Raw genomic sequence first — 25,082 nt, 5'->3', positions numbered from 1 at the left:
GATGACGGGACGGTGCATTCAAAGACGCTCAGTTTCCAGTGAATGAAATCAAGTCAGGCTTTAAGGAAGCGTTCCATCAAAAGATTGGTCAATTGTCATGATATTTAGGAAAATTGTCAGATTTATTTAGGAGCTTATACTAGAGTCAGCTGGACTCCCTGAAGATTTTGACCAACAGGTCAGAAAGCCTGGCCACTGAGGCGCACAAGTGTTGTAAGAGGAAATGACCGATGGAAGTTCAACTACAATAGATGCATGCATGACTGCATGACAAGTCATTCTACTGCAAAGCAGGGAGCTTGAAGAAAGACCTGAAAGTTCACCTTTTCCAGAATTACTTCAATGTTTGTAGCGTTTTAAAGCACAAAACATTATTTTTTATTAGCTAAAATGATACCACACCACAACAGTGTGTGCAAGGCCACTGCAGTGATTCTCTTCATCCACTCCAGTCATCTTTTGATCTATTTTCAAAGCGTTCTCAGTTGATCTTGTAACCCTTGTGCTATCCTAGGCACTTTAACGTTGGGAGTTGGGTCATCTAGACCCACTAGACAGAGCTCTGAACCTTTTTTTCTACAATGATTTGTGATCTTCACTGGTGTCCATGGATTACATGAAATCTTTCCACCTTTATCCACCTTTGTCATGGTAGGGAGAACACCTCAATGGAAGGGTGGGGTCATAGGATAGCACAAGGGTTAATTATGATTTTGTTGTTTTTAGGTAAAATAAAATAAAAAACGGCCTTTTCTAGGACAGTTTCTGCAGAGCAGCAGCAGATCATTAGAAATGTATCTCTTTAAGAGCTCTCTTTTTGTAGCGCAGGGACCTTTTGGCTCACCCAGTGTATTTTCTTCATCACAAACAAGCTCTTTTACGATCAGAATTTTTTGTCTGCTTAGAAATACTCAGAAATGCAATTTTAAATGTAATTTTCTTCACACATGTCATCAGAAAAAAATCCAAATGATCATTCTAAAATCACCTAAAAACATTCTTAACAGAGTGTTTTTTTATATAAAGTAACTTTCTCAGAGTTGGTCTGTTCATCTTCTGATAAACAAGTCAAAAACCAGCAAATATGGGACCTAAAGCTTTTCATGAATGCTTCCTTTCTTGTTTGAAGCACTTTTGCAACCATTTACAGACCAAGAACCCATCATGTTTTAAAACTCAGAACCTGACGCTCTACTGCAAGGAGGTTTCACTCACAAACACGTCTTCATGCATGAGGAAAGCAACGACAGGAGCTAAACTCATGTTAGTGTTGAGTTTCTGTGAGCACATACAGTACCTAGAACTGGAGCGCTGGCACTCCTGCAGCGAACTGACAGCAAGCAGGGAACAGCGTTTAAAGGTAAAGCAGAAAGAGGAGGGAGGACGGAAGCAGATGCAGCTGTTAGTCCACAAAGAGTTAGACAACTTTCAGAAATCAGCTCAGCAGTTTTCAACCCCTAGAAAAGCCAAATGAATTTTATTTAAAGATAGTTTGTATGACAGCCGCTGAAATAACCTGCCTGGTTCTTTGGGAAAGTTGATAATCAGCTGATTGAACCTCGACAAGAACGACTTGGTTTGAGTGTTTGTGAAACTCTGTGATGCTCCTGGATCTATGGAGGTTTGAGCTTCTTAATCTCACTGCTGTTTCTCTAACAAGAAACCCAGACTGCCCTGGTTGGAATGTAATCATCTACTTCTGCATCAAGCTGGAGCGCCTGTTCCAAACCAGGCAGTACTGTATGCTGCAGTTCCTCCAAACACCACTGCTCAGTGGGCAGGAGAAAGAAGCCTCTATGGCAGGGGTCGGGAACCTTTTTGGCCGAGAGCCATAAACGCCACATATTTTTAAATGTAATTTCGTGAGAGCCATACAATAATGTAGTGTCCCTTTCCCACACAGAGGCACGGAGCCTTAACCTCTTTTAAGGTTCTTTATTCTGGTTACTGCAGGCCGTAACCAACGCCGTACAATTAATTCAGCAACTCCTCGGTCTCTCCCGCTGAGAGCGATTCACCCAACTTCTTATTCGCTCACTGCCGCATGAGCCCTCCTAATACCCTTATTCGGCCCATGGCTGAACCCCATTGGTCCAAACTACCTAACAACAGGCTGAGTGACAGAACTCAGTCCGCAACAATATGTTTAAAACTAAATATACGAGTGAATGTGTGCATTTGATGTAATTTCAACACTTTTCAAGTACAATAAGTCTGTGGATTCTTTTGAACAACATGGTTATGCTGTTGATAATAAATGATGAGTATTTCTTCTGGTGCTGCATGGTTTTGCTGAGGGACTAGTCCGGTTGATACGTGGTGAGTTTTTGCTTCATGCAGGCGTTGAGACTTCATGTCATGGACATGGACTTCTCCATGTGTGGATGATGGGTCTCACTAATCTTTTCTGGAGCTGCAGAGCTGCATGACCCTTTTTTCCCCCTCAAATATGACAGAGACTTTGATTGTGTCCTTGTTGGACAGTTTCTATGTGAGGAGTGTGTTCGCTCAGCCGGTTGGCAGTAATCAAGTTTGGATGCAGCAGTTTCTTTGTCAGATCTGGTTTTGGACATTTGGACAAACTTCTCACACAAAAGCTAGAACTCTGTGCGGACGCTGACTACAGCTGAAGAAACAGCTGAACCATGAAAACATCACCAGTTCAATTAATATTTTAAACATGTAGACAGACACCAGTTTCTGTTTTCAGCATTTCTATAAAATACACTTAAGCTGCGTACTAGTGGCGGACCGTACATCACACACCTGGGCCTTCAGTAGTGCTACGTCTGAATCACTCAACTCCTCATTCAGTATTTTTAAGGCCGCATGTGACTTCCTGAAACTTCTGTCCAATCAGAAGGTCTGAATACTGTGACGTAAACCTGCTAGAAGGCCCTGCTGACACCAACTCACAACCTGATTGGTTGAAGGAAATGAATGACCGACGATTTTGCATCACAGGATTTTCACAACTCTTGGTGAAGGCCTGGCAACAAAGGACAGCTGAAATGCGATTGGTTAAATGCTCTAAATGTGAAAAGCCATCTGTCTGGAAGCAGCACAACCATCATAAAAACAATAAAAGGAAATGGACAGACAATTTGGAAGGATTTAATGAGTACCGGTTTGCATGGACAAAATAAAATCAACACGTGATTCCGATATTTTAAGGCTTTCAGAGAAGGCCTTGAAGGTCCTGACGGCCCACCACTGCTACGTACACACTGGGCATCAAGCCCATGGTGTTTACACTGAACAAGCAGGAAGGGGCTTCTTCTTTTTCTACGGATGCTAGTGCATGCCCGCCACCTACAGCTGGAAGAGGCTCGGTGTGAAATGTTAAAGTGGTGTAAATCTGGTGAATCTTGCTCCAGGGTTTTTCTTTCACTATATATGAAAGACTTGGTGTCATAGAATTCCATCCGGGCATAAACGATAAATATTAATTTCTCCTTCATGATCAATTTTCAATAGATTGGCACTTCCGTGAATTAAAAAGGATACTATCCATACGTCAATATCAAATCCAAATACCTAATTGGTCAAATCTTGACCTGGTTGAAGAGTCAATGTGTGTTCAGTGGCTGGGTGTTTGGTCCTAAGAGCCCAAAAACGAGCTACAAATGTGCGACATGTGAACATGGGAGTTTTGAACATGGAGGTCTGAAACGCGCATTTAACGAGGTTACATGGACTTGTCATTGGAAGTGGCCGTTTGATGTGGGCGGTGTGAACGCCGCTTTAGATATTAAGAAAGGAGTATCAATATCCTTTTTTTACTCTTGACAAAAACTCTAAGCATAAACACCCAAACAGCTTCCTAGCACAACTTTTTAGCTCTCCTCCTGAATCAGAAGATCAGAATTCGGAGCCTTTTTATTGAAAATAATGTTTTCTAATGTGAAAGAGAGTTTGGAGCTCACTGAGAGTGAAGTTCTTGTCATGGTCAGGAGAGAGCTTGACAGGAGATGAGTACTCAGCATCTGTGTTTCTGTCGTAGTTCAGCTCAGCTCTCACTTCGCTCTTTTTCCCCAGTTTCCCTGGAAGAGTCTGGTACTTGTTTAGCTCTGTCAGCGGGCTCTGAAGAGAGAAAAAAACAAACGAGTTTTAAATAGCACGCACACATCTTTGAAGAGAGTAGCTTAAATGTGGTCAAGCGATCAAAATGTATTAACATGTGTGAGTTTGGAAAATCCTCACATCTAGCCAGCAAGGCCAAGTGGGTTGTAACCCTTGTGCTATTCTAGGCACTTTAACATTGGGAGTTGGGTCATCTAGACCCACTAGACAGAGCTCTGAACCTTTTTTCTTCAATGATTTGTGATCTTCACTGGTGTCCATGGATTACATGAAATCTTTCCACCTTTATCCACCTTTGTCATGGTAGGGAGAACACGTCAATGCAAGGGTGGGGTCATGTAAGATAGCACAAGGGTTAACCCTTGTGCTATCTTAGATGACCTCACATTGGGCAGAAAATGTGGGCCCCCAATGGGTTTGTCTGCGGTTTCCGTGGTGGCCCCACCTGGGCAGCAGTGCTCGCTGGCTCGCTATGCTGTCCACCAGGCGGAAGGCTGGCGTAGCGAACCGGCCCACTGGCAAACACAGGTAGGGCCACCACGGAAACTGCGAACAAACCCATTGGGGACCCACATTTTCTGCCCCACTTTTAAAACACACAGGGCTCACTTGGCCATGCTGTTTCTGGCCGATGTATTACTCGCTTCCTATGCTAATGTTGGTTTAATGTTAACATTAGTTTGAGTTCTGTTACAGATTTGGCAATGTGACTTATTGTGACCCACTCCATTTGAAAATGGGTTTTTTATCATGTTCTTGTAGTATTTTTTCTCATGATGGATGACATATATAAAGAAAAATAACCATTAAATTGTAATTCTGAGGATTTCTTTATAAAAAGACGTTGTGAAACTGGAGCAGACAAAAAGGGCTGTTAGAAACAGAGCTTGTTTGCGATGTGCAAAATACACTGGGCGAGCGACAAGCTTCCTGCTCCGAGTTCTCAGCCATGGGGGAGGTAAGGGGGGTGGGGTTGCTCCGTACCCACGATCCCACTGAATTTCTAATGAACTCCTGCCGCTCTGCAGAAACTATGCAGAAACGATTTGAGACGAGATCAAAAGACGATCAGAGTGGGACTTTACAGTGAATCGGTTCATAAACAAAGAAAGGTTATTTTTTGCTAAAAAAGTATTTTAGATCAAATTTTTAGGTTGTGTTAAACACCAATTTAAAATATAGTGGCAAATGAGTTCATTTAGAAAAAGTTAAGCAGAGTTATAAAGGTCAATATGCCTTGGTAACAGATTTTAAAGTTTTAGTTGACAGGTTCTTATTAAAAACACCTTGTTTATAGAACATAATATAAAATAATCTGTATCTTTTTTTTATAATATTTGGTAAAACCATTAATCTTGACAGATTATACAATAAAGGTTTGATATCTATATGATAGGAATGTGTTGATATTATGGTGATAAATAAAAACTAAATAGAAATAAATTCCTGACTGAAACTTCATGTTTCAGTTCATTTTTATTTATCATAATATTTGACGAGATTATGTCCTCATTTATTCTGATTTACTGTTTCCGCTTGGATAATCTTCTTTAACCTGCAGCCACTGACAGAGAGCACTGAGGTGACCTGAAGCTTTGATCTGTTGCATAAGCAAATGTCCTTTGGGGGGTTGAACGTCTGATCACGGCAGAGTCTACGCATCAAAGTCAGCGGGCTCTAAAGGGACGACTGGAGAAAGGCCAGCAGAACAGGGAGGCAGCCATGATGCCGACCCAAACAGACAGCCTCTTCAGACGGTCCTGGCCCTTTGTTTTACAACCCAAAGGATGCAGTTTCATTAAATCTGGAGCGGTTTCTTTTTTATGGAGTTAAAACTTTGCCTAAGGTGCCACAGCAGTGAGCAGGAGAAGAATCTGGAGCTGAAATGTACAGGAATTAAGCTCAACTTGAAGTAAGAGTACGAGTCTTTGGCCCTTTTAGCGCCTTTTCTTATTTGCATTTGGCATTGACTCCTTTATTCCATTTAAAGCTACAGAAAAAAACAATATAATTCAGCATGAAACAAGAAAACATTTACATTTAGTTTTTTTTTCTTTTTTCAAACCAGAAAAATTATTTGATTCTGTTTACAAAAACCCATTTCCCCCCTCAGCTAAATGGGAAGTTGTAGTTTCCATGAAAGAACAGAGAGGAGATATTTTTATACTAGAATGTATTTTGTTTTATGTTAATGATTTTTATGGGGCAAAGACATCATTTTGTGATAATTGAGTGAAAGTGTCCTCCCCTTTCCAGGAAAAAGCTTTTTCTTTATTTCTCACATGAAGGTTGATGAAGGTTTAGACTCTATATTTTCGAATGTAAACAACAATATTAAGATGTTCCAAAAGTCCCATCCACCCTGCAGTTCATGTGACCACTGTGCTGTTTCTGTGACAGGTGGGGGGACGAACACCGCAGGAACATGAGGAAGAATCACCGCCTCTGTTTTCCGGTGGAAAACTGCACTCCTGAATGATTATTCTGATCATCAAAATCAACAACCCATATTTTGTTTTTGGAAAAATTAGAAATTATTTTCAGAAGACTTTTTTTGTTTTTCTTTACTGAAATGGTATTTGGCGTTTTACATACCTTTAATTTCTGTCTTTAATGTCATTTGATGCCATTTACAATCATTTGCTGTTGTTTTTTTAGCTTGTTTAGGTGAAACAAACCAAGATATAAACTGACATTTTCTGACATGGCAACAAACAAATACATGTAAAAGACATGCAAACAGTCTCAGCTGTGCTACAGCTGAACGTTTCTTTTATGAAAATGCAAAGTGTGGTAAATAATGTAAAGGCCGTAGTGTAGCACTATGGGTGGGTCAAGCCTGATGTCATGATGTTGCAGATCAGTACCTCTGTCCCTACCTTTGATTCACACTCAACTGGCTGGATCTCTACAGCCTGAAGCCCAAAAGAGGAGACGCAAACACACACAATCAGAGCAGGAGGTTAGAAATCACACAGACAGAAGAGAATTATTGTTAAGAATTAAAAGCAGAGTACAGGCGTCTTGATCAAACAGCAGAAAGACTGATGAAGACGGCTACGTTTGATTAGTTGAAGCTGCTGAGCTGCAGAAACACTTACAGACCTTTTGCAAAGATCCACTCTGCAACTCCTCGAGACTGCTAGAGAGGAGTCTGCGCCGGTGCCTGGAAATCAGTTAGAACCAGTGACTCCTCTGGGGGGGGGGTCAGTTTGAGGCTTTACAATCTGCACCAGGACTCACCAAGATCCGTTCAGGAAACTTATTTCACCTGCCGACATCAGCGATGTGTCCAAGGAGTTCTGGAAACTAAACTCAACCAAAGGATTGCATCAGCTATTCGTGTGTGTGCACTTCAGTGTGCATGCATGTATGTGCATGTATATGTATGTGTGTTTGCATGCATGTGTGTGTGTGTACTTCAGTGTGCATGCATGTATGTGCATGTATATGTATGTGTGTTTGCATGCATGTGTGTGTGTGTACTTCAGTGTGCATGCATGTATGTGCATGTATATGTATGTGTGTTTGCATGCATGTGTGTGTGTGTACTTCAGTGTGCATGCATGTATGTGCATGTATATGTATCTGTGTGTGCACTTCAGTGTGCATGCATGTATATGCATGTATACATGTGTGTATATGTATGTGTGTTTGCATGCATGTGTGTGTGCACTTCAGTGTGCATGCATGTATACATGTGTGTATATGTATGTGTGTTTGCATGCATGTGTGTGCTTGGAAGCGTGTGAGCATACAGTTGCGTGTCTTTGTGTTCATACCTTGACTCATGGTCTCTCTGAAAGGGGGAGGAGGACAGCAGGAGGGGGGAGGAGCCTCTTGAGGACATCTGCGCAGACGGCACATTTCTCTGCTTTACCTCATCTATGCAGCTCAAACACATTTGACATGAACAGTAATCCTCTCACCTCTGATCTGAGGTTGTCCGAGTATGCTTTGTGAGTGATGGCTTTGAGCTTCAAGCTGCCACTCAGCTCCTCCTCGCTGCTTCCTGACCACGAAGATCAGGATTAAGCAGAGAGAAGACAGAAGCAGCTTCACAAACTCTGAACTCTTACCCTGAGTGAGAGCCATAACCTCCCTCATCTTTCTGTACTGGCCAAGCAGAACGGTCAGTTCTTCTATTCGCCTGTCCTGTTTTCACCAAAACATGGAATTATTCTAAACTCCCATGAGGCTTTGAAAAAAGTCTTTAATATGAAAGTACCTTTTCGTCATTGGAGGCCAGCAATGACTCCATCCCCACCTTCAACCTCTGATATTCCTGATCTGAGAACAGAGCAGGAAGAGCGAAGACAGGTCTCACAGAGCTCTCATGTCTGCTCCCCCCTGACTGATGGGGGACTGCGGCCATGCTGGAGATGCACGACAGCCATGCTAATGTGACTGAACAAGCACAACAAACACACACTGACAGCACGGGGCTCGTCACCTGAGACAGACGCCTGAAATGGGCAGGATGCCCAGTTTAGCCTAGTCTGTTAAGTTTAGCCGTTACCTACTGACTTCATGTTTACTATACAATTACCGAAATGACGCCCATTGAGACGACTATTGTTGTAACGATGGGCCATACAAACAAAATTTAATTGAATTGAACACAGCCCTTTCATTATCATGACCTCTGAGGCAGACAAGGGGTGTGGGGCTGGAACCCAGGACCACACATCCTTTCATCACATCGTCATCTTAAGAGGAAACTTCGCAGCTAAGTTTAAGACTAGGAAGTGCCAGAAAGGACTTTACAATCTGTTAAAGTTCCACTCTGACCTTATAATCCATTGTAAAAGTGTTCCCAGTGGTCTTTTAAATATGAGTATGCCAGTTTACAGCCAAAATTTAAAAAACGTTTTCTAGGACACAGTTTCTGCAGAGCAGCAGTAGTTCATAAGAAATTCACCTTTGAAATTGCACTAAAGAAATACTCAGAAATGAAATTTTGAGCTTAATTTTCTTTCTTTATGTCCTCCATCATCAGAAAATGCCACATGAACTTGTTAAAAACACAATTTTCATTGCAGTGGGTCTTTAAGTCTTTATACAAAACATAAGGGAAAAAAGGAAAAAAATGTGGAAAAGATTAGATGTATAACATTTTTTCTCCCTGCGAGGAAATGTTTAAAAAGCAGGTTAGAGTGTTTAACACATCTGTGCCACTGCAACTACAGTTCACATCTCTTGGAATAGTGTAGTTTGTGTTTTACACAATATGGCAGCATCACATAAAGCCAGGCAGCTCTAAAATAAGAATATTTATTTCAGGTCAAAGTGTCTCCCCTTAAGATGATTTGAAAGAATGCAAAAACTCACAATCACTTAAGTGAAATGTTCAAAACCATAAACACACTGAATCTCTTTATGATCCAGTTTCAAACCAAAATACAAACCAGCTTTTTCTGATTTTAGGTCACTGACCGCCAAAAACTAAAAATCAAAGCAGTTAAGCTGATTCGACGGTTTGGTTGGAAACTGGGCTGGTAGAAGTAAGCATGGCGTCTTACATTTGTTAATCAGCTGCTTGATATACACCTCCTCTGCACCAGAGGGCAGCAGAGAGTCAAGAACAAGAAAGTAGAGTCAGAGGATAGAGGCATGTGGGTTAGGTGTTACAGTTATAGGAGCTGACAGATGTGCAGACCGCTGGCTGTCACTCACATGTCCACATTGAGACCGGCTCTGCTCTGATTGGTCACACTTACCTCTCTTGGCGTTGTCGTTAGCGCTGCCATCTCTGGCGAGAAGCTGTGTCTGCAGGCACTCGATCTCAGCATCTTTGGAGGCTAAGAGCTGCTGGAGCTCAGACATTTCTGTCTGTAGAGAAGAAATAGAGGACGACTTTGTTTTCCAGGTCAATGAATATCCGGATAATGTGTTTTCTGGTGGTTATTGCCCCCTCCATAAATGTGTTTCATCAAAAGACTCATACTTTAGTATTGCATGAGGACATGTCTGCTCTCTGCATACTTGCACACAGCTGCTAACACAACACGAGGATCAAACAAAAGACACATTATTTGACAGTAGTTTCCCTCTGTACCAGCCCTGACACGCGCTGTGCCCTCCGTCTGCAGAAGCACATGACAGTCTGGTGACAACAACCTTTAGGCTTCATCAAACTTCAAAACATCTAGAGGGGGAGGCCAGCATCAGGGCTTTAAAGGTACAGATCCAGTCTTATAAAAGCTTAGCATTGGGATAAATCAGTGAACACCAAACCACAGCATAGCAAAACATGCAAAGACATGGTAGGAGATCCGTGCTTCAAACATATGAAACACATGCACACTGGCCAGCACAGATTTGCAAAAGTCAACTCTGACTATGCTCCATGAATGCATGGACTGGAAACAGTCAACCTGCCCTCAAGCCTCAGCAGAACAAGGACAATACAAGAGGAATCTTCTCAGTGACTCCAGCAGAATTTGTAGGTGAAAAATTGCACAAAACTGCTCGATATGAGATAACATGCGATGTGCAATATTAGCAATCAATATTGCGATAATGATATACTTGTAATACATGGACAAACAGCAAAACAACAAATACATTATTTCCACTTCAATGCAACAGTTGTATTTAAATAACAATCAACAAAACTAAACATATTCTCCAAGCGACTACATAGCAGTTGGGCATCTAAGATGAAGGGGCACCATTCCGTTGGTCAACGACATGTAGGAAATCCAACCGATTGGTCAAACACGTAAATGGCTTTATTTTGGTTCAAACTGCCATGAAATTGCTTTAGCATTTGTGTAAACATTTAAGGTAACTGTTTATTGCAGTTTACACCATCTTTTGCAATAAGCGTTTCACACAGGTTGATATTACGATGACAATGTTGTTTCTCTTTCGGCTTTTCCCGTCAGGGGTCGCCACAGCGAACGAGTCGCATGGTAAACTTGGCAATGTTTTACGCCGGATGCCCTTCCTGACGCAACCCTCTCAAAGCAACCGGGCTTGGTACCGGCACAGAAGTAGAGAAGGGAACAGGGAAAAGCCCGGAGTCGAACCCTGGTTTCACGGACGGAAGGCGCCGCAAACCAGCACGAGCTAAACCGGCTCCCTTGATATTACGATGACAATAAATGTGCAATTTATTGCACAGGCCTACATAAAACCAATGTTAAGAAATATTCAACAGCTGTTTAAACATTAGGACAAAGGAAACAAAATCAGGACTCAAGTCTGACTGGAGAATTCAACTGCAAGTTGTTGCATTCATGCAGATTCATGAATGTTCTTGCCCACATTAGAACCACATTGCACGACACATGTTTCCTCAATCGCTGAACTTTTATTCCATTTCCTGGTCCTGGGTGACGAGTCACAGGGTGATTCACAAAAGCTCCGTTAGAAGGAGAACTTCTACAACTCGGCGACAAGTCCCCAGACCAACGTCACCAAGGCACCAACCCAGAACCCAGCCTGAGGGAGGAGCTTAGTGCAAAGATTCCTAATGGGCTGACCTATGCTAATACAGTCCAAAGCCTCAGCCTTTGCAGGAGAAGCTACGGGGTTCAGGTGCACTGTGGGTTGAACAGCAGTAAAAGGTAGAGAGGTTGCTGTGTGATCAGCTACCAAAACCGGCTCTTGGTAGGTGGATCCCCCCCACTTAGTCACGGAGGAGCCTGAGTTTGGTTGTGAGAGCTTCAGAGATCCTGACTAAATGTGGGCTCACTCAATTCTGTCTTCTCCTGACTGGAAAATCCCCACATGGATGAGAGGGTAGTTTTCCTGCACCTCCTTCTGACAGGACCCCTCCTAACACAGGGATTGTTGAGGGGAACTTGGAAGGATCTGAACCCAATTTGTGTTTTGTTGTTAGACTTCTGTATTTGTCCCAGTTTGCCAATAACGACCTCCATGTTCAACATCTGGATGCTCGAAGGTTCTCCACGTATCACGACTCTCTCAGCTGCAGCCTAGTGATCGACCCATTTACCAAAGGGAGTTCAAAAGTTCAGTCCAAGAGCATGCGCCCAACTTTTGCACCAATGCTATAAGTCTGAAAAAGCTTTGTTTGTTTCTTATGTGTCTGAGCACAATGTTTTTGAAGAGGTGAATGCTTTTCCAAATCTTTTTGAACAAACATAAAAACCTGTCTCCCATTTCAAAAACCCAAAATTCAAGCATGGATCTGCTGAAGGAGCTGGACGTGTTTATCTGGAAAGACGCCTGAAGGAGAGGAGCAGAATGACGCACAGCAGAACCAGCAGAAGATCTCAGAGTCTGAATGTTTCTCAGATTTCGTGCGATAATGACATCGCAGAGTAATCTGTTTTCAGGAAACACTTCTGTTCCTGTTCGCCCTCTGTTCGGTTTTCTGCGCTTCCATCTGTGGGCAGAGTTCCTTTTTCTGAACAAAGCTTTCCTTCCAGGTCTGCTGTGACCTTTTTCTCACACTCGCTCGATGAAAAACAAAACATTTCAGAGGGAATCTTGAACCAGTCAGCGAGCTGCAGCTGTTGCAGCGGACAGGTGTTAGACAGGTGTGTGTGTGTGTGTGTGTGCAGACTTGTATGTTTATTATGTGCAAACCAAACAGCTCTTCCAGCTGCTTTGCAAGAAACAGGCAACAATGAGTTTCAAAGATAGACACAACTCCATCATGCAACCATGATGCTCTGCACTGTTTTCAGCAGTCTGCATCCTGGACCACCAAACCCACCAACCAAATCAATCAGTCAAACGCTTCATTTAGAGGGAACCTGAATCTAAACATACAGTGGCAAAGCCAGGGGGAAAGGCTGAGAAAATTGGAGTCTTCCTTCTGGACGATGTCAGCTGATCCATTTGTCAAAACGAGTGATAGTTTAGCTGGAGGCAGATGGGCCCCATGTGGCGTGGACATCTTTGCAGCTTTGTTCGCATTTTACTGCTTGTTAACAAAGCAAAATCTGTTTATCAGGCTCCTCCCCCACACCCATCATCTCAGCTCCGTTTAGTTTTCACATATCATTTTCAATTATCAACCTTTTTTTCACCACAGCACTAACAAAAAGTGAACTCAGACCAGACACAGACAGACGGATAAAGCAGACCTACAACACACAGATGAAGGGGTAGAGGAGGAGAGCAGCCAAAAGCCACCAAAGCAAAGACTGCACCAGGGAGAAGGAGGAAGAGCAGGAGGAAGAGGAGGCACCTGTGTGCTGCGCCAGCGCTCCTCCCAGTGCTGCTTCTCCAGCTGTGTGTGCTCCACAGTCAGCTTGAGGCTGGCCAGCTGGGTCATGAGCGACTGGTAACACACATGGAGAGAGTAAGAGATGGAGAGCTGGAGAGAGCAGACAGGAAGAGGGGGATGAGTTAAAGGAGGTGAGGAGAAAACGAGTAAGAGAGAGAAGGAGGAAGTGTTGAAATAAGAGAGGCACCTCCTTCAGATTAGTCGCAGCAAAGCAATCAATTAAAAAAAGACAAAAGCTTTCATTCAACAAACTCAAAAAACACTAAATATATACGTTTATTATTACTGGAATTATGTAACAGATATTTGTGAGATATCGTTATTTTAAATCCAGTAAACTTGCTCTAATGGCTGACCTTTGTCTATAAAGGTCTTTCTTTCAGTGAAATGTTATCTGGCAAGTTATTGTGTCTTATAGATTCACGTCATTATATTAGAAAGAACATAAAAACTATTTGATAGAGTACCTATATGGCAGGGGTGACCAAACGTTTTCGCTCAAAGGGCCTAAATCTAAATGTGATCCCGGTCCGTGGGCCAGGGATAATTTTTTTTTGCACGTCATGAAATAAAAGCAGAGAATAAAGAATAAAGTTTAGTTTATTTATTTGTACTTTTGAAGGTAACACAGATTAGTGAGACTAAAAAGTTGGTGACATTTTTCTTTGAATCCCTCTCGATCTTCTGCTCTTGGCAATTAACGGCGAACTTTGGTAGCTAGCCAATGTGGCGCTGTCCTGTGCTGCCCAGGGCATTATGAGGGTGGCTTGCTGTGACAGAAGTTTAGATTGGAACTCCCTAGAATTTGTCTTTCACCTTTTTGTTTGGATAAAACTGTGTGTTTAGTCTTGTAGTGGTGGCATATGTTGTACTCTTTAAGTATAGCCACGGACTGCTGCCAAAAAGACAAACAGCCTCAGAAAAGATTTCAGGAGAAAAATCCTCCCATATTTGTTTAAAATGCCTCTTATCCGTTTGCCACTGCCGTTGTCGCTCCATGAATGAATGGGAAAGGTTAAGGGGTTTTCACTAAACACTCCGCAGCCTCTACAGGCATGACTTGGTGGGCCAAATTTGGCCCGCGGGCCCTACTTTGGGCACCCATGCTATATGGTGTCTATTACAAGTAAACCCTAAAACAAATGTAAGATAACAGCTGAACAGTGTTTGAAAACTTTGTAAGCCTTAGTCCCAACTGTCCTTACGGATGGCTGTCAGCAGGTGAAAAACAGACGAACCTGTACTGACCACACAGAAGGCCTTGCAGACTGCTTGGCGAACTCTTGAGGTGAAATTATTCATGCACATAACTTTCTGTGGGTTTGTTGGAGGCGTCAGGTCAGAGTTAACACTTAAAGTCCCACTCTGATCATAATTTGATATGTTGTTCCCATGGCCTTTAATTTTTGTATTTTTTTCTTTTTGTTGGTCTTTTATTTATGATGATGCCGTTTTTAGCCAAATCAAACAAAGCGGTAAGATTTAATCAGAAATTTGTCTTTGAGTTGTGGGCAGGACTGTAGGGGCAGAGTAGGCCTGACTTCATTTCCCATCATCCCTTTGTTTATGCGCTGTCCCGCTACAGTAAAGCCCCTCCCAAACCCAAGCTAACATAAAGGCCCGTTCACACCGGGACGATTTTCGCCGACGTTTAACGCCTCGTGACTAAACAAAGGGCACCAATGTGAGTGTGCACACCGACGCGAAAAAACGCCACGCGTCAAAGCGTCAAAAAAAAAAAACACCTCGTTTTTTTTTTTGACGCCTCGCGTTGAAATCTATTCGACCAATGAGAATGGCGCTTTTGCACACGTGTCTGGAGCTTCTGAAGTTACAGTAAAACACAACTTGGGGGCGCTCAAACACAAAACTTCCTTGCTGAGAACACATACCAGCGAAGAAGATAGACGCCAAGTGGCGTCTACACTGCCGCGGAGAAATAATGACGGACATTCTAAAATATCCCCGAACCAAGCACCAGTTGGAGCTACTGGTGCTTGAAATATTCATGTTTTCTTTGTATTATTCTGACAAGCGCGTAAATACTTGCTCTCTTCTTCTGAGTGAAAAGCGACTTTAAGAAGCGTAAAGTTGCGCAGCGCCACCTTGTGTAAAGGAGTATTTCTGTTTACATTAAGCGCCATCTAATGTCAGGGAATGAAATTGCATGTTCGCTCGGCTCATCGTCAGCGAAAATCGCGTGGGTGTGAACACAAAAAACGTGGCGAAAAAACGCTGGCGAATAACGCCTGGCGAATATTCGTCCCGGTGTGTACGGGCCTTAAGGGTGCAACAAAAACATCGAGCAATATTAGGGCTATCCATCCGTGCAGTTTATATCCAGATTCCAGCTCAGACGAGGAAAACTGAGTCGTTCATGGATCTATTTGTCTGTAAGTGGATGCATCAGAATGGAGCGAAGCAGGCAGCTGCCGAGTTTAGCAGCTGCATCACTGCTACAGGTTTTTTCAAACTGCATTTTAAAAATTGACTTCTAAATAACAACGATTTGAATAAAGAAATATTCAGAACACAATTTTAAGCTTAATTTTCTTTAAAAATGTCCTCCATCCACAAAAAACGATACAAGAACATGTAAAATAAAAGGCCAAAACCCCTATTATTATTGGAGTGGGTCTTTAAACGAGTAAGGGTGAACTCGGTGAGACGCATGCATGACATTTGTAAAGTTCCTCCTAAATCCCTCACACTGCACAGGGAGCCAGTAGTGCTGTTCACGTGATAAATGCACGCTCCTTGTTTGCAGCCTGACTTTTAGAATTAATTAAATTTGACAATCAGAGTGTAGTTTTTGTGGACATCCTACTCGTACTTGCGTATCACGTGCGTATCACGTGCACATGCGTGCACATGCTTGCACATGCGTGCAGCATTTGGGCACAGTCAGTAAGGGGCCAGTGCTTACACCTCACTAATGACTTGATTGTTGTCACTGTAAGACAGTGTCAATCCTTTGAGCATTTACTTACAATATAGTTACAAATACTTAACTATACATTTACCACACGCACGACAATGGTACGCTCCATTTACGAGCCTCAAAGGAACTAAGACCTTCAACTAGACCGGACAACGCCATCACCCGTACAGATCAACCCCCTTACGGGTGCATGTGACTAAGGCTTTAGGCTCCTTTTAGTTACAAAATATTAACCAAAGAAGAAGAAGACGAATGCTGGACTTTTTTTACACTGATAGCAAAACAAAACCTATTTTTGTTCTGATGCTTCATGAGTGAAGGTGCCAGTGGTCCTCTGGTTCTGTGTACCTTGGTGGCTCTGAGTTTCCTCTCATACTGGTTCTTCTGCCCCTCCAATTCTTCCACTTTGTTCTTCAGCTGCTTCACTTCCTGCATCAGATTCTGCAGGCAAACCAAAGCACAGAAGGTTTTATTCACACATGCAACCCTAAACGAGAGCACACTAGCGCATAACTGTGACATTGTTGTGAAGTTTTCAAAAGAAAATCATCCAAATGTCAGAATCAGCGGGGCTGCAGGCATGCTAACAAACAATCAGGGGAGGTGCTTCTGACAGCTATGAAGACCACCCAGGCTGGACAGCACAGGGTTAAGACAGAAATCATGATCCACCTGAAACAGACTGCGTGCGGTTATCAAGAGGCAGAAAGAGGGGGAACCCAGAACACCACTGTCCTCTGAGCAAACCCTTCTGTTCAGGACTCGACCCCCGCTTGGTCGGCGTGGGGGGAAGAGGACTCAAACGTGTTAGTAATCTGTCATGCAACCAAACCAAATCACATGAAACCTCTACGCCCCAGTCACAGAGAGGAACTCAGAACGTCAGATTTTTCAGATACTCGAGGAACGGGTCACAGAAATGTTCCTTCAGTTACGGAAGACTTCTCTGTTGATCAGTGACTCCTCAAGCATTTGGAAAAAATGTCTCATTTCTGCAAGAATCAGAGCCCCATCCACCTGCAGGACACACACACCACCACAGACAGAGGCTGTTAGTTTGATTCTATGGAAACCCTGAAAACTGGGGTATGTGGACTGGTTAAAGGAAGAGAGGGAGCAAGATGATGGGGTAGGAGGGTAGCAGGATTTTATCCTTCAAGGCTCCCTACGTGCACACTCTGTCCTCCCGACTGATTCCAGGCATTTGAGCCCGACAGGCCCGGTTCTGGACTGGTTAGCCCGACCTGAGGACCGCACCCCCACGCTGGGTGTCCTCTGGGCTCCCCCTGCAGGGCCTCCTTCTCCTCAAGGGCTTTTTTCTCCTGGATGCGAGTGCTTATCTCCGCCTGAAACCTGCACATCTGCTCCTGGAGCTCGCTGATGAAGTTTACCACACACTGGGAGAGAGGCGGCGAAACCGGCGTGAACGGGAAGACGAGGAGAGGAAGAGACAGATTAATGAAGGCCAGGTGAGAGGATGGAGAGTCAAACATTACACATTTGTTAACAAAGTCAGCTCAGGGACATGGATGTTGTCATATTTCATTTACTGCTGAATGAAAGAAGAGGGTTACATGGGAGAAACATCTGGATGAAACAAAAATAGAAATTAAGTAAAGACACAAAAAAAACCTGAAAACAATCTGATGCAGCAAGAAAATAACTAAAACCTGCAAAGAGGACAAAAGCTTTTAAATATCACTAAAAATCGAACTTTAAAGTTCCACTCCGATCTTCTTTTGATTTAAAGTAAAAGCGTTCCCAGTGGTCTTTCAAATGTGACAAAACCGTTTTTGGCCAAAATGAAAAAAACTGTCGCTTTCTAGGACATGGTTTCTGCGGAACGGCAGGAGTTCATTGGAAATTCACTTTTAAATTGGGGGCAGAACCATCGGCGCCTAGCAACCCCACCCCCCCTTTCCGTCACCCATCTGTTTACACTCTCTCCTGTTAGCTTACAGCCCCTAACACCCCCAAGCTAACATTAGCAGTACAACAAAAATGTTGAGCAATATCAGAGCTATCCAGCCGTATAGTTTGAATTCAGATATCAGCTCAGACGAGCAAAACAACGACATTCATGAAAGTGGATGCATCAGAATGGAGCAGAGCAGGGAGCTTGTGGCCCACCCAGTGTGTTTTCTATGCCACACATGCAATTTTTTCATGTCTTTTGCTCATGATTCACAATGGTTCTAATAAAGAAATACTCAGAAATGCAATTTAACCTTGATTTTCTTTATAAACTTCCTCCATCATCAGAAAAATGTTAAAAACACAAAAAACACAATTTTCTTTTTTTTATTTTTTTTATTTGTTCTGTCCAACAGCTGAGCAAACAGATTAGAGCTGAAGGCTTTTTGTGTTGGACAGCTTTTACTATCACAAAAAGAGGTTATATAGCTTCAATAAACTAGAGTGTAGATTTGTATAAACCCCTTTTTGTCGTATTATTTTTTATTTATTTGTTACATTTAGTGTGTGTGGGGAGGGAGAGGGGAAGAATGTGAGGGGGGGTGGAAGAGAGTAAAAGGAAGAAAGGTGAAAAGGTGGGGGATACAAGCACTGATTTGAATAAGTTATTATTTTAAGCTGTAACAATTATACCAGATCTGCTGGAAAGACGAATGTTACATCAAAGGTGAAAATCTGACACTAAGATGAGCGAAAAAAAATCTGTCCATCAATACACTGTGGGTCAGGAGGAGGGATGAAACAGACAGGGAGCAGTGTGGCAGTGTGCACGTGCACGTGGGGGTGGAGATACATGCATGCTGCCGACGTGAACCGTGTGTTCATAAGGGGAGCCAGATCCTACCCAGCCAGACCAGGAGAGGGGAGGAGAGCCCCCCAGGCCAGAAGCCCCCCCAGCATCCGGACCCAGGCAGCCCGGGAGGGGAGGAGGAGGGGACCGCCCACCCCACAAGCCAGGCACAGAGAGGGCCCCCCTACAGGGGCCCCCCCAATGCCCAGAGGCACAAGCGAACCCAGTGTCCGGCCCCCAGGCCACAAGACAGGAGCGCTTAGCCGTACCAAGCGGCAGCCATGGGGGCCACCGGGCGCCGGACACAGAGACAAAGGCCAGGGACCCATAACCCTAAAACCCTACGCACTACAACCCCCCCCCCCCCCCCGCCATAATATCTGAGCCCCCCTCCCCAACCCTCTCAGTGCCCACCCCTCTCTGTGATGGGGAGGGAAAGCCCCAGAGGGTCCCAGTGAGCCAGCCCCCAGGTCCATCCTACCCATGCACTCACACACACATACTCACAATCATCTGGTTACCCTCCCTACCCCCGCCGCCACGCAGTAACCCCCCCCCCCCCCCCCCCCCCCAGCCGGCCGACCCCCAGCGCCGTATGCCCGACCCTTCCCGCAGCTGACAGGATACCCATAAGCCCGGCCGCCCTGAGAGGAGCAGGCGGGTGAAGACCGGCCGCCCGACCCCACCCATGTATGGAGGTGTGGGAGTGCTGTGTGTGTGCTGCAGGTAAAATAGGAGGTCACCAGTGTGGGGGGCTCCACCGCTGCCAAGCCGCAAAGCCCCCCACTCCGGGGTCCCTCTGTGAGTGGTGTGTATTTGCTGTGTGTGTGCTGCTAGCATGCAGTGTGTGTGTCTACAGAGGAAGTTAAAATTGTGGGGGGGGCCAGCGAAAGGTGAGCACGGATGTTTCACCGTGCCCCCCTGGACCAGACCCTCTCCACAAGGCCCTAGATGAGTCAGAGTGTCTAATATGCAAGTAAAAAGCGGGGAGGAGGGCGGGTGCCAACGAGAACCCAGAGAGGGGCATCCCCAGTGAGCCCCGCCAGCATACCCCTCCCATCCAGATCCCGGGGCCCTATGTGCCTGTGTGCAATATTTGTTTGGGTGAGAGCGGGTAGGAGCGGGCGGATGGGCACAACCGGGGGAAAAGGCTTCCCCGAGCGACCGGCCCCCCAGCCGGCCGCGGTAGGCGCCCCCCCTCCCAGAGCGGCCGGGCAGCCAGAAACGGCAAGCCAGCCGCAGATGGAGGCCAGAGCCTCGTGGCGCCGAGAGACAGACTGCAAGGAAGGGTCCCGGTGCCAGAACGGAGGGGCAGGGGGTCCAGCCCCACCATTCATACCCTGGCCTCCCTAAGGACTAGCACACCGCCCCCCCCCCCCAAAAAAAAAAAAAAAAAAAAATAATAATAATAAAATAAATAATAAAATAATAATAATCATATTAACAATAATAATAATAATAATAATCATATTAACAATAATAATAATAATAACAACAACAACAACAACAACAACAATAATAATAATAATAATGAAATAAACCCACCCAAAAAACACAATTTTCATTGGAGTGGGTCTCTGTGCCCACTTCTTGCTTTGTCACTTTGCACATTGGTCGTTCTTACAAAATACATTTAAAATGTTACAAAACGCCATCACAAGCTTGTGTGTCCAGATTATGTCCGCTCAGGGCTCCATGAAGCTTAGCAAGTTACTTTAAATGAAAGCTTTTTTTTTGTAAACTTAACTGGTTCTTTCATTTATTTAAGTCTTTGTTAAACTTTAATATTCAAAAAAGTTCCTTATTCGAAAAAAGCTAGTCGGCTTGGTAATCGTAATCGAAATTTTGGCGTCAAATATCTCAGGAATGGATGAACTTTGATCACTCTTAAAGTCCACTCCTGCATCTTAAAGCAGCCTCATGTCAGGAACACCTTGATGTCTGAACACCAGTGTGAAGACTGAGGAACATTCAGACTCTGAGACCTTCTGAACCTTTTCAGGAGCTCTGATTTTCATCCTTTCAGCTGTTCTGGTTTCAGATATTTCAGCAGATTTCAGCTTCTTCTTTTGGTTTGATCACTTCCTCACTTATTGAGGCTAATTTTTTTATTTATTTATTTAAACCATTTCTGTTTTACAAGTTTAGCCAATTAATTGGAACTTTAATTTCAGCAATAACACTTTCATTTCCCAAGATTAAATGTCTTTTCTCTGGTTAGTTATTATTAACTTTTGGCTCATAAATCTTGTTGATGAAAAGTGGTAATTTGTGAGTTTGACAGCTTTGCTCAAGCGTTTCCGTGGGTTCCTGAGGTGAAAGTGTTTGTCTCCCAGGAATGCTCTGAAGGGATTCCTGTCATTCCGTCTGTGAGCTCACCGGAGCCTTGCAGCTGTTAGCATCCACCCCCAACAACAACAACGTAGAACTGCATCAACCACCAGCTTCATGTGACTGAAGGAAAACACAACAGAGGTGCCGACGACTTTTGGATTGTGAAGGTGGTGTGTGTTGATTGGTCAATGAACAAACGCAGAGTAAAGACCTCCATCAAACAACAGAGGCAACTCTGAACCAGCAGAAATAACTCAACTTAATAATGATTTGACATTTTTAACCTTTTTATTTGGGTTTAAAATACTTAAGTTGGAAGATTGTTCAGTACTTTTTTGACCATTCATTCCCCCCCCCAAATTTATTACACCAAAAGTATTTGAAAAATGTATTAATGTTAAAGTATTTTCTTTGATTTTATAAACAAAATATGTTTGTTATTGTCTCTTTGCTTCTTACGTGTCTGTCTTTTTGGAAGGTACATTTGGTTCACGAAGTCAAACTTGTCCCGTTAAATTATAAGTAACTACAGAAATTTGTAACTGCGTGTGATGTATAAAGGCAGGCTGAAAAAGAGATCCAAGTGAACCAATCAGCTGGAGCAAAACGGTGACAGCAGTTTTTCTGACTGAAGTAAGTCAAAGAAGTAAGAAGTGAGAAAGAACTGGGACCATGTATGGCCCAAGGGAAACCTGTGATTAGAAGTTTGCAGATTGGTTTCCACCTTGCCCATGTGTTAAAGTGTCCTTGGGCGAGACACTAAACCCCCATTGCTCCTGGTGTTTGTAGGTTGGTGTCTACGGAGCCCATGTCCTGACATGGATAAAATACAATATATATCTCGTTCCCAAAAATTAATATCTTGTTCCCACAAGTTAATATCTTGTTCCGACAAAATAATATTCCGTACCCACGAATTAATTAATTTGTGCGAACGAAATAATTATTTACGTCATTCATAAACACGGATTGCTGCTTCGCCTAGCTCCGCCGCAGAGCGTCTACCGGCCAGCCAGCTGCGGTATGGGATATTGTAGTTTGGGTCGAATAGGAATAATAATATTTAGGACTTATCTTTTATTAACATACTCTTTAGCAGTCGCTTTACATCCAAAGGCTAGTAGGCTACGTGCTACGTAGCCAATCGTTTGCCCTGTTGTTACACTACAGTTAGAGGGACACAGTGATTGGTCGAGGTGCATTATCAGGTATGTGTGATGCATGATGGGACACGTAGCATGTAGCCCACTAGCCTTCAGATGTAAAGCGACTGCTAAAAAGTATAATGCTTTTGTAGAGCTTTTAAAAATAAATAAATCTGATCCTTAAACATCATCCGTGTCTTCCATGCAATGTAATGAGACACACACAGACAGAAATGTGAAGGTATCTGCTGTGAATCCAACTATTGTTCACATCCGTGTTAAAGGAGCTAGGAGCTATGTCCGGTAGGTGAACCAGCCAGTTTGGGAATCCTAAATCTTATGACATTTCTCTGATTTTCATCGAACACAGTAATAGATCGATCTTTGTTGTTTTTATTTTCCCCCTATTGAACGAATGTGGGTCACAGAGACACGGAAGTAGCGGCAGAAAGCGGCTTTTGCAGCAGGATGAACAGAGAGCGTACCAGGATGTGAATGAACCCAGACATGAAAACGTGATTACCGACGCTTTTGTGCTTTTTAAAATAAATAAATCTGATCTCTAATCATCATCCGTGTCTTCCATGCAATATAATGAGACACACACAGACAGAAATGTGAAAGTATCAGCTGTGAATTCAACTATTGTTCACATTTGTGTTTATGAAGCTAGGAGTTAAGTCCTGTAGGCGAAGCAGCAATCCGTGTTTATGAATGACTTATGACGAAAATAATTATTTCGTTCGCACAAATGAATTAATTCGTGGGAACGGAATATTATTTTGTGGGAACAAGATATTAACTTGTGGGAGTGAGATATATATTTTATTTTATCCTTGTCAGGACACGGGCTTCGTATTGCCAGTGTTGGACAGTGTGTAAAAGTGTGTGTGCATGAGTGAATGGAACCGTGACTGTAAAGTGCTTTGGGCCTTCAAGTAAAGGAGTGAAGTGCTATATACAGGAAGTACACGCCGTGTAACATGTTTGGGTTTGATGCGGTCGAAGTCCTGAATGCATGAAGTCATGACCATTTTGGTTCCAAATTTTGTTTTTGAACAGCCCTCAGGAGAGGCTTCAATCCAAAGGATAAAAATCATGCTTAATGTGAGGCTGGCTGTCCAACGACACAATAACCGAGAGCTGAACCCCCAACCACCGGCAGACAGCCTCACCGTTTCCTTTACAACCTGGATGTCATAAACCTAACATGACTCCCACACCACAACAGACAGAGGCTGTTAAAGATCAAACTGGATCAAATTTAAGAAATAAGAAAAAATTTAAAGTCCCACTCTTTAACTCATTGCTTTGATATATTGTCAAAGTGTTCCCAGAGTTATTTTAATTTTGATTATGACATTTTTGGCAAAAATCAACTAAAATCAAAATGAAAGTATGTCCTTTTTATTTTGGTTGAAAACGGCATGATTGTAATTAAAAGACTACTTTGAAAATAGATCAAACTAGAATCAGAGGTGGACCTTAATAGTGGACTTGTAATGCGCCACCTCCCCATCATTATTGCTTCACAAGCATCAGCTTTTGTTGTTGGACATCCCAGAAGTTTCCTCTTTTTTTTAGGAGTTTTTCCTTACCCAGAAAGAGGGTCTAAGGGCCGGGGTGCCCAGTTTAACTTAGACTGTTTAGCTTAGTTTAGCAAGCAGCTTGTCATGGTTTGAGTTTTTTTTTTTTTTTTAACTTGTCCTGTCCAATAGCTAGGCAGACAGATGAGAGCTGAGGGCCTCTTGTGTTGGACATATTTTACTTTAACAAGAGGGGTTATTAATCTTCAGACAAACCAAAGGTATGTCTGAATAAACCCCTTTTGTAATTGAGGCCAAACTTTATTAATTTCAATCATGTTTGAAAATCTTTGGTGTTGGACCGGACGGAAAAGGAAAGAGGGGAAGAAGAGAGAGGGACGTTAGAGAGAGGGGGGGGTAGGAGGGTGATAATAGGAGGGGAAGGGGGGTAAGACCATGAAGCAGCATAAAGCAACAAGTTTACTGGTTGTTAATCATTATGGTAAGGTTCAAATGTAGTACAAAAAGGGCGGGGCCTATCCACACACACACTCAAATGTTATAAACACACCTGCTAGCTGCAAAAATGTCCACCTGTCGACATGTACACAAAACAGATAGTGTTCACACGCATACTTATGCCTTAAAACCAACTAGTGTGAAATATTTCAGTCATTCAATCATGCAAACTGTTAGTGCAAAGGTGAGCTAACACCTGTGCTCAGGTGAGTGTTTATGTTCTTCTAAAATGGATGGTGGAACGTGACAAGAAGGAGGGAGAGTGCCCAGCCATCCCCACCCCAAGACCCCCACCGCAGCAGCAGCGGCAGCCGAAATCCCCCCAACGCCACACGGGAACCGGCAGGGAACAACCGCCGCCCGGGCGACCAAGCCCGCCACCCAGGCCAGGGCCAGCAGGACAGCCGCAAGGCCCCCAGAGCCAGAGAGCAGGGAGGCACGGAGGGAAAGAGAGCGCCGCCCCAGCCCAACCAGGAGAGCAGCCCCCCCGCCGCGCCGGGAGTGCCCAACGCAGGGCCCCACCGGAGAAGGATGCCCACAGCCCCAGACGAGCACCCAACCA

General features: G+C 43.6%; 1 protein-coding gene across 3 annotated transcripts in view; it reads right to left on the bottom strand.

Annotated features, from left to right (window-relative positions):
• LOC101162415 (liprin-beta-2) overlaps positions 1-25,082 on the bottom strand; it is a 106,736-nt gene that overhangs the window by 13,863 nt on the left and 67,791 nt on the right. For all 3 annotated transcript variants that reach the window (XM_023955412.1, XM_023955413.1, XM_023955414.1), the window contains exons 7-20: positions 17,402-17,629; positions 16,581-16,673; positions 13,253-13,381; positions 9,804-9,915; positions 9,606-9,638; positions 8,312-8,373; positions 8,163-8,238; positions 8,013-8,095; positions 7,866-7,933; positions 7,327-7,392; positions 7,189-7,249; positions 6,963-6,998; positions 3,927-4,083; positions 1,298-1,330 (exon numbers count right to left, since the gene is read on the bottom strand). In XM_023955412.1, the coding sequence (XP_023811180.1) occupies positions 1,298-1,330; positions 3,927-4,083; positions 6,963-6,998; positions 7,189-7,249; positions 7,327-7,392; positions 7,866-7,933; positions 8,013-8,095; positions 8,163-8,238; positions 8,312-8,373; positions 9,606-9,638; positions 9,804-9,915; positions 13,253-13,381; positions 16,581-16,673; positions 17,402-17,629 (1,237 nt within the window). The remainder of the gene's footprint in view (positions 1-1,297; positions 1,331-3,926; positions 4,084-6,962; positions 6,999-7,188; positions 7,250-7,326; positions 7,393-7,865; positions 7,934-8,012; positions 8,096-8,162; positions 8,239-8,311; positions 8,374-9,605; positions 9,639-9,803; positions 9,916-13,252; positions 13,382-16,580; positions 16,674-17,401; positions 17,630-25,082) is intronic.

This window comes from Oryzias latipes, chromosome 6, assembly GCF_002234675.1.
Source record: "Oryzias latipes chromosome 6, ASM223467v1".
In the NCBI taxonomy this organism is placed as follows: domain Eukaryota; kingdom Metazoa; phylum Chordata; class Actinopteri; order Beloniformes; family Adrianichthyidae; genus Oryzias; species Oryzias latipes.
The sequence above is the reverse complement of the archived record's forward strand: the minus strand, read 5'-3'. Positions and strand labels throughout refer to the sequence as shown.